The sequence below is a fragment of the Taudactylus pleione genome, unplaced genomic scaffold (assembly GCF_031769625.1).
Source record: "Taudactylus pleione unplaced genomic scaffold, aTauple2 ptg000012l, whole genome shotgun sequence".
Lineage (NCBI taxonomy): Eukaryota > Metazoa > Chordata > Amphibia > Anura > Myobatrachidae > Taudactylus > Taudactylus pleione.
In genome coordinates, this window is record NW_028284415.1 from 6,820,093 (window position 1) to 6,834,534 (window position 14,442).

At 39.6% G+C, this 14,442-nt stretch overlaps 1 protein-coding gene across 2 annotated transcripts in view; it reads right to left on the reverse strand.

The window, feature by feature from the left end:
• Positions 1 to 7,672: 7,672 nt before the first annotated feature.
• Positions 7,673 to 14,442, reverse strand: part of LUC7L3 (LUC7 like 3 pre-mRNA splicing factor) — a 37,936-nt gene continuing 31,166 nt past the window's right edge. Inside the window, exons 10-11 of one of the 2 annotated variants that reach the window (XM_088468588.1) lie at positions 9,537 to 9,684; positions 7,673 to 8,145 (exon numbers count right to left, since the gene is read on the reverse strand). In XM_088468588.1, the coding sequence (XP_088324714.1) occupies positions 8,079 to 8,145; positions 9,537 to 9,684 (215 nt within the window). In that variant the 3' untranslated portion in view covers positions 7,673 to 8,078. Of the gene's footprint in view, positions 8,146 to 9,493; positions 9,685 to 14,442 lie in introns of both variants that reach the window. The other variant, XM_088468587.1, reaches the window with a different exon arrangement.

The following is a 14,442-nucleotide window of genomic DNA, read 5'->3' on the forward strand; positions in this document are numbered from 1 at the left end:
TCTTAATTTTGAGGTCTCTATCAAATCTATACCTATCAGTTTTGAGGATATGGTTACATATCTTACATGTGCCACACGGAAAAGTGCCTGAGGCAAGGGACCTTTTGGATAATGGCCAGATAGTGACAATGAACTAATTGATCTTTTAGATTTTTAGACCGACTCCAACTCATTGAGACTCCTTTTTCAAGTACCGCTAATAAGTCTGTGTCCGCCAATAGAATAGGCCAATGTTATTGTATTGGAGTTCCTTCCACTCTCCGCAGAAATGAGCAACAAATCATTTTGCCATTCTTCTCTTTCTTCTTATTCTTATCACTAAAGATCAGATAATTTTCTTGGTATGTTGTACCCCTTTCAGAGCTTTCTTGATGGAGGTATTGCTGTAGCCGCTTTGACGAAGTCTTTGTGAAAGATCTAAACTCTGCTGTCCAAAATGAGCATCGTCTGGAAAATTCCTGCATAGCCGTAGAAATTCACCCTTTGGTATATTCTCTACCCTGGGTGGGAAGTGGGAACTTGTCTGATGAAGTAGACGGCTTGTGGCAGTTGTTTTTCTATACAGATCTGTTGCAATCATTCCCTCTTCGTTCGGCTATACTATTAGGTCTAGGAAAGGTAGTCTCTCGACTTGTATCGTGGGTGAGAATATTCAGATTGTTGATGTTTAATGTCTCAATGAATAGTAATAAATTCAACATCTCCCTCCCAGATCAGCAGTATATAATCTATAAAACTGATCCATGTGATGTTATTATCCTTGTGGAAGACCACCTCCTTCTTCCACCACCCTAAAAAGATGTTAGCATAGGTGGGAGCACAAGCAGCCCCCCCATTGCGGTGCCTCTGGTCTGCAAATACAGCTCATCATTGAAAGTAAACAGATTATGATATAACACAAATTGTAATAATTTAGAGAGGAAGTGGTGAAAATCTCCAAGGCCTTTGTAAAATATTTTTACAACAAGAAAAAAAAATAAAGGTAGCGCTAGTGTCTCAGTCAAATGGGATGCTGCCTGTGAGGAAACACAATTAGGGGCTCACCTTCCCTAAATAGATAGATCAATAAACAACAAGACCTTGGCGCTTCTCATTAACTATGTATTTCATATAATACGCAGAATCACAATTCAAGTAAAATTAAAAAGAATTTAATATGTAAAGCAATGGTAGTCCATATGCACCAATAAACTGGTAAATACCGGTACAAACATATACACAAACATATAACATAAGACAGTGCTAATCCTATATAGATTGAGTATGTCAGATACGCCTCTGAGCGTTTTACTCTGTAGATACTATATCAAATGTCTCTGAGATGCTTAATGTTCCAATAATAATAAATAATCGTCTAACACTGAATCATGATGATTCAGTGTTATTGAATGCGGACTGCACCTCAGATGAGTTCATTCATTTAAAGACGATTATTTATTATTATTGGAACATTAAGCATCTCAGAGACATTTGATATAGTATCTACAGAGTAAAACGCTCAGAGGCGTATCTGACATACTCAATCTATATAGGATTAGCACTGTCTTATGTTATATGTTTGTGTATATGTTTGTACCGGTATTTACCAGTTTATTGTTGCATATGGACTACCATTGCTTTACATATTAAATTATTTTTAATTTTACTTGAATTGTGATTCTGCGTATTAAATGAAATACATAGTTGATATGAGAAGCGCCAGAGGTCTTGTTCTTTATTGATCTTTGTAAAATATTGTACTGCTTTAATCCCCTTGTCATGGGATATGCTCGTATATAGAGCTTCAACATCTATCACAAGATACTGATCTTTCTCCAATTTGATGTCATTTAATTTATGCAATACATCAGCTGTGTCCTGGACATATGAAGGCAAGCTTGTCACATGATGTCTTAAGTGCAGATCTAGAAAGGTACTGGCTCGTTCAGTCAAGCTTCCCTTTTCCAACACAACTGGTCTACCTGGTGGAGTATCAGTATTTTTGTGCACTTGGGGTAACAAGTAAGATGTCGGAATCATAGAATATTCTATCTGTAAATATGCATGTTGTTGTGAGGATATGATTTGATCTTTGAAAGCTCTTCAATGATTCCATGATAAAGGGTTTTATAATCCTCCATGGTAGTATTCTCCGATAACAATCTGAGGCTTCCAGTTGTCTACTCGCCTCAGTGACATACATTTCCCTTGGCCAAAATACCACATTTCCTCCCTTATCGGAAGGTTTAATGAGGATATCTTAACATTCACAAATTTCTTTCAACGCTTACTTCTCCCAATGAGTCAGATTGGTCGGATGTCTAGGTCTTTATTTCCTTTTGAGGTATATATATCGTCAAATTCTATAGATACCATCTTGGTAAAGATTTTTATTTCCGGGCATATATTGTCCTGTGGGAAAAATGTGGACTTTAACGGATGGTCTTTTGGTTGGATCCCAATTGATCGGCCTGTTACTTCACGGTTCATTTTAATTTCATCCACTTCCATTTCAGTCAGATTGGATGGGTTGTCTAATTCCAAATCACAGATTGGCTACCAACAGGTACAAGGGATAGGGACACATTGCCGAGACCACTGGGCTGTGACGGTGAACAAGCAGTTATCGGCGAAATGTGCGTCAGATACTTCCGGGTCACATGATGCGCACACATGACTCTGGCTCTCTGACCACATACAGCAGCATGCACTTGCTTCAGTGATCGTCACTACAGACTTCACCTATGGACCTTATCGCTGATGAGGTAAGTGGCGCATACCCCCTGCACTGCCTTGCGCATCAGGGCAGACGGCCACAAGTCCTGACAGCTAGACGCTTTCCCTTCTATCATCTTTACACATTGCCGGATCCCTGCATATTTTCAGCAGGGAAGCAGTTTTTGCACATAGGGAAAATCGATCATCCACTCTCACACACTTCTTTATCACCTATCCATCAGTGTTTTAATATGGAGTGATTTATAACATAAGTACTAAGTGTGAAATAACATACAATTTATAAATAAGGTCCAATATTTATCCCCTGTGCATTTATTTGTAGATATTGCTCTGAGAGGTCCTGTGTTCCAGTACAGTTCATATTGCATCATAGGACAGCCAACTTCCAATTTAATCCTACCCTAAATGCATTATAATAAAAGCAACTATAACAAAGATCCTAGCTTGTGTGTTTGATGGAGAGGTATGTCAGCAGCCTTATCTATTGGTATGAGGCTGGAACTTTTCTTCATATAAATGGGGAGATTCATAATTGTCATTAAACCCCATAGGGAATAAAGTGCTTAATTCAAAGACCCAAAACATTTCCTTTCTCCCATGGTGTCATGTTCAATAGCTTTAAATGAGAGTTCTTCTAGGTTGGATCCATGATGTGTGGCGAAGTGTCTTGAAACCATGTGGCGCTCTACCTTATTCTTAATATTTCTGACGTGTTCTTGCAGTCTGAGTTTGAGTGGCCTCTTAGTTTTACCCACGTACTTGGTGCCACATGAGCTCTCTAACTAATAAATAACAGGTGGAGTTACAATTCATGAATTCTTTTAGTCTGTATTCCTTTGAGTTGTGGTTCCAATTTTATTACTAAAAATAGTGCATTTTACTGCTTTTTAGTTTATTTCCCCATTTCTTAATTCCCATATATATTGTGTGTAATTGAGATGCTTTTTAAATTATTTTTTTTTAACCTTGATTATTAATAAATTGTATTTTTATATTTATGAACTCAAATCAGTTTTTAATGGTTTTAATGCACTAAGAGGTTCTTCACATGCTTTAATCTATATATTAGGACTAAGCTTATATATTTTGCACTAAGTCACTTTCAATGTTTGTGTGATGTCATAATAGCAAATAAGCATATTTGCACAGGTGCACACTTTCACTTTAAAAATTATTTCGAAGTTGCACTAATAGGCACTTGTTGTCAACTACATTGTTCTATAAACTTTCGCACTTTGGTGGCAGTTGGTTTCTGCCACCCATCTGTTGACTGAGCAGACACCCTTGTACAAACGGAGTGCCACATACAGTCAGGTGCATAAATATTGAGACGTTGACAGAATTTTCATATTTTGGCCTCTATTCACCACCACAATGGCTTTGAAATGAAACAAACAAGATGTGCTTTAACTGCAGACTTTTAGATTTAATTTGAGGGTAATTACATCCAAATCAGGTGAACAGTGTAGGATTTACAATGGTTTCTATATGTGCCTCCCACTTGACTATAAACTCAAAAGCCATTTCATGGACAGGTGTGGGCTATTCTCTCGCTATTTTATTATCAATTAAGCAGGTAAAAGGTCTGGAGTTGATTCTAGGTGTGACATTTGCATTTGGAATCAGTTGCTGTCAACTCTCAATATGACATCCAAAGAGCTGTCACTATCAGTGAAGCAAGCCATCAGGCTGAAAAATTAAAAACAAACCCATCAGAGAGATAGCAAAAACATTAGGTGTGGCCAAATCAACTGTTTGGAACATTCTTAAAAAGAAAGAACGCACCGAAGAGCTCAGCAACAACAAAAGACCCAAAAGACCACGGAAAACAACTGTGGTGGATGAAATACCTTCACAACAGTTGGCCAAATCAAGAACACTCTCCAGGAGGTAGGTGTATATGTGTCAAAGTCAACAATCAAGAGAAGACTTCACAAGATTGAATATAGAGGGTTCACCACAAGATGTAAACCATTGGTGAGCCTCAAAAACAGGAAGACCAGATTAGAGTTTGCCAAACATCATCTGAAAAAGCCATTACAGTTCTGGAACAACATCCTATGGACAGATGAGACATAGATCAACTTGTACCGGAGTGATGGGAAGAGAAGAGTATGGAGAAGGAAAGGAACTGCTCATGATCCAAAACATACCACCTCATCAGTGAAGCATGTTGGAGGTAGTGTCATGGCGTGGGCATGTATGGCTTCCAATGGAACTGGTTCCCTTGTATTTATTGATGATGTGACTGCTGACAAAAGCAACAGAATGAATTCTGAAGTGTTTTGGGCAATATTATATGCTCATATTCAGTCAAATGCTTCAGAACGCATTGGATGGCGCTTCACAGTGCAGATGGACAATGACCCGAAGCATACTGCAAAAGCAACCAAAGAGTTTAAGGCTAAAAAGTGGAATGTTATGCAATGGCCAATTCAATCCCCTGACCTGAATACGATTGAGCATGCATTTCACTTGATGAAGACAAAACTGAAGGGAAAATGCCCCAAGAACAAGCAGGAACTGAAGACATTTGCAGTACAGGCCTGGCAGAGCATCACCAAGGATGAAACCCAGCATCTGGTGATGTCTATGCGTTCCAGACTTCAGGCTGTAATTGCCAACAAAGTATTAAAAAGTGAAAGTTAGATTTAGGATTGTTTAGTTTGTCCCATTACTTTTGGCCCCTTAAAAAGTGGGAGGCACATATAGAAACCATTGTAATTCCTACACCGTTCACCTGATTTGGATGTAATTAGCCTCAAATTAAATCTGAAAGTCTGCAGTTAAAGCACATCTTGTTTGTTTCATTTCAAAGCCATTGTGGTGATGAACAGAGGACAAAATATGAAAATTCTGTCAATGTCCCAATATTAATGCACCCGACTGTATGTATGTGTATATGCATATAATTGTGTATATCACTATAAATGCAATTTTATGAATCTAATAAGCACCCACTACTGGAAGCACCATACGCTGCTCAGAGTGGACTAACATTTGGCGCTGTTATTGATTAAGGTCCAATATTTATTTATCTATTGATTTATCTATTTATGTTTTAAGTGCATGCAGGCAGGATATATGTATTTTATTTCCTATGAAATGAATCATTTTAAATTATAGTTGCACAAATGGTGAGCATTTCACATTGCAAATGAGATCTTGCTTGATATATGCATTTCGATATGTTGTTTATATGAGGGTTGTCCAAAAAGTAATGCCTAAATGCTCATAACTCTGAAATAATATGCAATATTTATTTGATACTTTGTCAGTTTGTAGTTTAATGTGTCTGCTAGCTATATATGTATTTTTGTTTAGGTAGTCCAAGAAATACCATGGAAGACAGTCGTGTGACCAGAGATGTCAGTGATGAACTTGAATGTAGCCATGGCACTATAAAAACACTAATCAATGATTTGGGATATGGTAAAGTGTGTGCTAAATGGGTTCCAAAGCAATTAACCAGGGATCATAAGGCCCAGAGGGTGGGAGTGTGCAATGACCTTTGACCAACTTTGAAGCCAACCCTGAGACGTTTTTGGAAAATGTCATTACAGGAGATGAGACCTGGGTATTCCTTTATGACCCAGAAACAAAGGCCCAATCAAAGCAATGGAAACACCAAAGTTCACCTAGGCCAAAAAAGTTTAAATCACAGCAATCCGTAAACAAAGTCATGGCCACATTCTTCTGGGATTGTCGAGATGTTATTCTCATCGATTACTTGGAACCAAACCAATCAATCAACAGTGATCGATACATTATTACACTCAAGAAGCTGAAAGAAAGCATCCGCAAAAAAAAGGTCAACAATTCCACTGTCAAATGTCATCTTACACTATGACAATGCCAGACCCCACACTTCGATTGCAACATCTGCAGCCATTGCCAAAATGGGGTGGGCAATAATGCCACATCCACCATACAGTCCTAATTTGGCCTCTTCTGACTTTCATCTGTTTGGCCCTCTCAAATACTGTCTCCGGGGTCAACATTTTGAAGACATATAGGTTGTTAAAAACACCATTACGTTCCTGGGTCAAACACCAACCACTGAAATTTTTCCAAAGTGGATTCACAGCTTGGGTTGAGAGGTGGTGAAAATGTTTGAGGGCAGATGGTGAATTTTTTGAGTAGTCTCATTCTGTTACTAAGACTTCAAAGTATTTTACTGCAAAATTTCAAATCTGTATCTATAATAAAATTTGAGTTGTGAGCATTTAGGAATTACTTTTTGAACAACCCTCGTATATAGATCTTTGTTGCAAATGACTGACAAAATACATAGAAATGCCTAGACTGTAAATTAATCAGCAATCATTGAAATTAGTGGCTGTAAGCACAGTATCATCTTATATTAGTACCTGTATTTCGCTTGGCTTTTACATTCCCGATTGGCGAAGCAATTGGTAACTGCCGCCCTATTTCCGGTTATTGAATGTAGATAGATGGGGTCTTTCAACCAAACATATAATCAGATGATTGTAAAGATGTTCTCTTTATTCTTGTTTATATACACCATATTAAAAAAACACAGGTACATTGTCAATTACAACATAATTTTCTAATGTTATTTTTCAATAAAATATATTTTATCAACAGTGTGTGTCATACTGTGAAAGGGAAAGCTTTGCTGAACAGCTCTGTACATATTTTAAAAATTAAAATAATTTAGGTGTCAGACAGAAGATAATCAGGTAAAATGGATACCCACTGGATTAGCTGCAGATTCTTTCCATTCAGGTGCTGAACCAGTACATACTATAAACTGGTTTCAAATACAGACTCTGTAGCTGTTTCTGAGAGGAACAGCCTAGACAATTTGAGAGGATGTGGGAGTCTGGCAGGCTGTAATATGGGGTACACAAGTACACTATTCAATGAGAAGCTGTTGTCCAAAATGAAATGAAAATTTAAACAAATCATAAAAATTACAAAACAGCCAACAGTAAACAGTAACAAGTTTATTTGAAAAAGCAGGTAATACCAAGCCAAACAACAACAAAGCACATATACAACAGAAATTAGAAGATGCATTTATTTATAGATATTCTAAATTCTACTTGTAAAAAAAAAAATAAAAATAAAATGTGGTTCACAAAAGGTAATTATTTTGTGTTTCCAAGTCCGAAATTTTTTATTTATTTTTTATTTTAATTTAACCAATATGCAAGCAATGTATCTAAATGTTTGCTTGCAGGTTTTAAATAATTTTTCAATGTCTCCTGGTAGATAACCAGGGCTAACAATTAGAGTAACTGGACTAAAGAATTTCTAGAGAATTACTTCAGTTCTTAACTAAATAGTTTAGAACCAACTCTAATTGAGTTTTTAATTCTCATTACAGGTTTCTGTCACCTCATATAAAGTAGATCTTCAATTAAGACATCTTGGGGAGCTCTTGATCTTCTGTACGCAGTTCTATTGTATAAAATGTGAAGAAAAATAAAACAAAGAAACAAAAAATTACTTTCCAATCTTTAAAAAAACATCAAAATTACTTGTTAATATTTAGAGATATTAATTGATCAAAGCAAACTGACAACCTGCCTCTAATGTTTGCCCCCATTCTCTAGTGCCTTCATGCAAGAGGAACCAAAGTTATTTTAATTCTTGAACAGAAAAAGGGATTCACAAAAAACACTGTGCAGCTCTCGAATCTCTACTTTTTCCGTCACTGCCAGTATATTGAACTACAATGATACGGCCATTAAAAATTCTCCTACTGGGTAGGAAAAATGTAAACCACATACCTCTGTAAAAGCTTGCACTGAATGTAACATGGCCATTTATAGTGAGCATAGATTTGCATTTAAAATCTTTAAAAGCAATTTGTTTTAATGACTGTGCATCACTGCATCCCTAGACACAGTTAAAAGAAAATTTCCAAACTGTTAAAAATGGTAACAACTCTAACACACATATATATATATAAAAAAAATAAAATTAAAATAAAAAGACACAGCTTGTGCTTTTGCTTGATAGACAGACAAAATAAACAAATACACAAAAAGTAAGCTTATGCTAGTACAGGTAACATTATCAAACATGGATTTTGGTATAGAAAGGAGTACCTGGCAAGAGTACCTGATTAGTATGACTGAATCCTTGATTTTTAATTTGGCATTTTCAGGGGCCCGCTTACAACACCAACGCTGAGTGAGGTATGCAGACAGGTGCAATTATTCATAAACCCTACACTTCCATCAATCCAATGCTATAGGTTCTCGAGTTACAGAACAAACTGCATTAGAATGCAAGGCAATAAGGCATACGACTCCAAACATCTTTCACAAAGAAACAGCTGTACTTATGTTTGTTTTTTGTTTAATCAATTAATTTTAAGTCTGGGTTGCAAAGTCCCTTTAAAAAACAAAAACAAAAATGATGAACGCGCCTCAGTGAACGGTGCTGCCAACGAACCTAAAAGCTAATACATGTGCTGTGTATGTTAATTAGAACAATTATTAAGCAGATGAAAATACAACATTTTTTATTAAAACAAGTGTAAGATAAAGACGTGGCAATGGCTTATGTTTGAAGAGAGCGCGTTGTGGTGACAAAGGGAAGGGAGAAGGTTGAAAGGGCGTGGGTCACTACGAATAGAGAAAACAATATACCTCCACATATTTTGCAGGGCTAGAGCTTTCCTTTCATGGCAAGCGGTTTCCTGTCTTCTAAAGCACTCTTCATCTGTGCATACTTACGCTGCACCGTTACATTCTAGCAAAACATAAGAGCTATAGAAAGTGAGGCACTAAACACTTACCTCAGACTGATCAGAGGTCAAATCAGATCAGTTTTAATTGGACTGAGTGTCACCTTCAGATTTTATGCCTTCATTGGCCCCATTCACTGAGGTCGGTGAGGAAAATTCCTTGGGGTCAGATTTGCGAGATTCACTCTGTACATCTCGACTGCTAGACTTGCTACTTTTTCTGTCATCAGAGCTCCTCTTTTCTGTGAGTAAAGAAAATTGTGACCATTATGAGACCTAATGAAAAAAGTGATTTATTCAAAAACAAGTCGATACTGAAAGTTTATCTGTAGTTATTACAGCCAATAACTCCAGCCATGCTAAAATGTAGCACAGCCACTGGAGGTACTTTGCAACAGTTACTGTGACAAAGCCATATTAATTGGCTGCACATTTATGCATTTAAATCTGTATTAGCAGCTAAATTGGTGAACATTTGTTTTATACTTTAAAATGGTTGCAGAAAAAGGGAGTGAGACGGAGGACCAATGAGCAGCTGCGAAGTCAATGTATCGTCTCATAGGCTTTCCCACTCGCTTATCCACCTGCCTTCCCTCCAAGACAGACACCTGGAGATTTGAGATGAAGCACAAAGCAGCCACCATGTTCTTGGGAACGTGCAGCTATAAGCAGCTCTCCCCCAAGCTGGAAGTGCACCTTTACGGCTTGGCCACAGGCAGCTGCTCTCAGTATGTCTGGGTGTGATATGATATGTCAATATAGACATGGTTATAAAGTCGATATTCATCATGTAGACCAGGGGTTCCCAACCACGGTCCTCAAGGCACACTAACAGTCCAGTTTTAAGGATAAGCATACTTGAGCACAAGCAACTTCATTAGTACCTCAGTTATTTTGATTAAACTATCTGTGCTATAGCATGGATATCACCAAAACAAGGACTGTTAGTGTGCCTTGAGGACCTAGGTTGGGAATCACTGATGTAGACACTGATGAAATGTCGACATATCATCCCTGGTTGCCCAGCTTTGACTTACCTGGTCCTGTCGGCTGCAGCGGCTCAATGGTCAGACCTGTGATTCTTCAGCAGTCCAGTAAGTATTCTTCCGGTCCCTAACTCTCCCTCTAGTGCCTAACCCTAACCTTTTCATACTGCTGGGATAACTTTATTCAACTAAAGGAAATAAAGTTGTATATGATAAAAAAATACTAACAAAAAGAGGCTGCCCAGCTCAAATAATTCTCTGCATACAGTAAGGATTTCAGATTTCTCATTGTAGTGCCATGACTTAGCAACCAGTATGCACATATGCATGTTCATCTCTGTTTAAGGTCTTCTTTAAAGTTATACCTTTATGACCATAGCTTCATCTCAATCTCTTTCTGGTGTAAAAACTGGAAGAAAGATGGACATTCCAATCTAATAAGCCTAGTGTAAACTGCCCATCCGCCCTGAAGCTAAGGGATACAAACACTACTGAAATGATGCAGATTTATTTTAAATGAATATACACATCATTAACAAGACATTTTTCATTGTCTGTGGTCCTGTTCTAAAGTCCAGGTATTTTGGGTTGAGGTTAAAAAATATATCAGAAATACTCTAGAACAGGGGTTATCAACTCCAGTCCTGCAAAACAGCACAAATTAAGAACTGTGAACCAAACAGCCGTATGGCAAAGATGACAAGCAGAAGCTCTTCGTGTGACCAGCCCTAAAGACCTCACAGAAGCACAAAGTATATGAGAGAGTACCAACAAGGACATGTTGGAGGATAAAAATAGAGAACCTTAACCACAGCTGGAGACTGAAAAAATCAGCTACAGCTGATCAAAGACCCACAAGGATGATCAACAGAGAAAAAACGATCCTACTATTTGCACAAGACGCTGGCTTTGTGTAAAGCACTGCCCGGTCAAAATGAAAACGTAAGGAGAAATATTGGACAGAGCCCCAAGTCCTGACCCTGCCAAGTGTAGGCAAGAGCCAACTGCAGAACTGTCATCCATGACCCTACTTGAGGCCCACCTAGTCTAAGGGCACAAACCCATCTGCTCGTAGGAACCAGACGGGTGTGAAAGTAGGAATTCACCACCAGGTATAGCTCCCGTAGGGCATTAGGAGGCATCAAGGCGACTGGACCCAAAGAAATCACTGCAGAAAGTTTGTAGATCAGGTAGCAAGGCAACTGATGCTGAAAAACAGACTGAAAAGGCAACAACCTGCCCCAACAGCGAGCACAAGCGAAGACCAGCATCCACTACCCCCAGCAGTAGCAACGAAACCAGGACAGTCGGAAGGCATAGTTGAGGAAAACACAAGATGTACTCCAAGTGACAGAAGACTTTCAAGATGGCTACCTGGCCCAAAGGACATTAGGAATAACAGATTCTTGGATACCCTAGCATCTCATGTTCACCGTTACACCAGCCATGCAATAGTGCGAGGAACTAAATGAAACCTGCTGAAGAAGATCCAGCCAACGTGGTAACGGCCACGAGTCACTGCAAGAAACTACAGAAGAGAGTATCACAGTCAGTGTGGCCAAGTCAGTGTCTCCAGGAGGACTATTGTGGAGTTGACCTAGACCGCTCTGAGAGCCCATGCCACCAGGCCTCCGGAAGAGGACGCGAGAAGCACATGTAAGAAGTAACTACACCTGTGCCCCAGAGGAAACTAAGAAGAGGACTAAGGAACCCATCAAGGCCAAATATTAACAAGGCCAGGTAGCAATAGGACATGTCCCACTGGAGACATGTAGAGCCTGCAAAGCAGGTCATACAACAGCAGGAACAAAGGAAGATCCTTACAGTACTCTGGAAACACCAAAGCGGAGGGAAATTGAGGCATGGGAAGAGAACAGGACACATGCAGTAATTAACTATGGAAGAACGAAACGACCAATAGTGTAAAAATTACAATGCATAGCAATTCAGAAGAGGAGAGCCAGTATAAATAATACTTATTCCAATTTCATCCTAATGACGAAAAAAGGAACAGGCAAAAAAAAAAAAAAAAAAAAAACTAACCCCCACCAGCACCACAGTGAAGCAGCACAGAGTTCACTTCGAGTACTACTGCTCTTCCAGATGGTTGATTAGACTGTCAGCTTCCCGACTGTCTAATCCTGGCAAGGTACTAATGACAGGCGTAACATCCTGGGAGACTTAGGTTTAGGCTGCGGGGGTTAGGTTTAGGCACTAGGGGGAAGGGGGTGTGTGCGCGTGGGGAGGGGGGTGTTATGCACCCCTAAAGGAGGGTTAGGGTAGGGAATTAGGTTAGCGGTACTTACCTTAATTAGCCATCAAGATCTTCACCCCTGCCCTGGCATGATGTCAATCAACTTTTGGCCCACATACTGACTGATGGCCGGCCCATTGTTGCCTAATCAATGCTTGGAGTTTCAGAATTTGTGGGTTTTTGTTTGTCCACCCCCCCTCTTGAGGATTGACCACAAATTCTCAATGGGATTAAGGTCTGGGGAGTTTCCAGGCCATGGACCCAAAATGTTGATGTTTTGTTGCCCGAGCCACTTAGTTATCACTCTTGCCTTATGGCAAGTGCTCCATCATGCTGGAAGAGGCATTGTTAGTCACCAAACTGTTCTTGGATGGTTGGGAGAAGTTGCTCTTGGAGGATGTTTTGGTACCATTCTTTATTCATGGCTGTGTTCCTAGGCAAAATTGTGAGTGAGCCCACTTCCTTAGCTGAGAAGCAACCCTACACATGAGTGGTCTCAGAATGCTTTAGTGATAACGGAGACCATTCATGTGTGGGGTTGCTTCTCAGCCTACGGAGTGGGCTCACTCACAATTTTGCCTAAAAACACAGTCATGAATAAAGAATAGCACCAAAATATCCTCCAAGAGCAACTTCTCCCAACCATCCAAGAACAATTTGGTGACGAACAATGCCTTTTCCAACATGATGGAGCACCTTGTGATAACAAGTGATAACTAAGTGGCTCGGGGAACATCTACATTTTGGGTCCATGGCCAGCAAACTCCCCAGACCTTAATCCCATTGAGAACTTGTGGTCAATCCTTAAGAGGCGGATGGACAAACAAAAACCCACAAATTCTGACAAACTCCAAGCATTGATTAGGCAACAATGGGCTGGTCAGTCAATTTTTGGCCTAAAAGTTGATTGACAGCATGCCAGGGCGAATTGCAGAGGTCTTGAAAAAGAAGGGTCAGCACTGCAAATATTGACTTTTGCATAAACTTAATGTAATTGTCAATAAAAGCCTTTGACACTTAAGAAATCCTTTTAAATTTACTTCAGTATACCATAGTAACATCTGACAAAAGGTCTAAAAACACTGAAGCAGCAAACTTTGTGAAAACCAATACTTGTGTCATTCTCAAAACTTTTGGCCACGGCTGTACACTGCATATTTGCCAACTGCAGCCTAATTCAGCTCCCCACCACCTGAGCAAGAAGTGGGGGTTAATTAGCCAGCAACCAGTAAAAGCCTATGCAGAGAATGTCTCAATGCGAGCTGTCAGCTCACCGGCATGTGGCTTACTTAGCAGGAGTGACGCCTTGTACTCCTTACACATTATCAGCGGTAACTGCACTGCCTGTATCTTAAGTGACCACTTCCCATACCTAAGGGCGAAAAGTGCAGAACATCGCAGTTTCTTGCCAAGCACCGCCGGAGCAAGTGAGCTGTCAGAATGGCCTGGCGACTACAGGAGTCTCCAACAGCAGAAACCCCTGGCTCAGTCATCTGAGAAGGAGTGCGGGACGGATAATGCACCTCAGCTAAGCTCTGCCCCCAGCGCCGCACCCCACGATCCATTGAAGTGCAGCATTACCCGCTTGTTTAAGTATCCACCTCTGAAAAATGACTGTTTGTATGCTGATCTAGGCCAAGGCAGCTGGTTAACAATAGGGCTATGTACAAGGGCCACGCTCGTGCACAGCCTACCGCTGGCAGCTATGCCAGGGGTGCGCCCTATCTGGGTTGAGGGTAACCACGTCTTCTGTGGAAAAT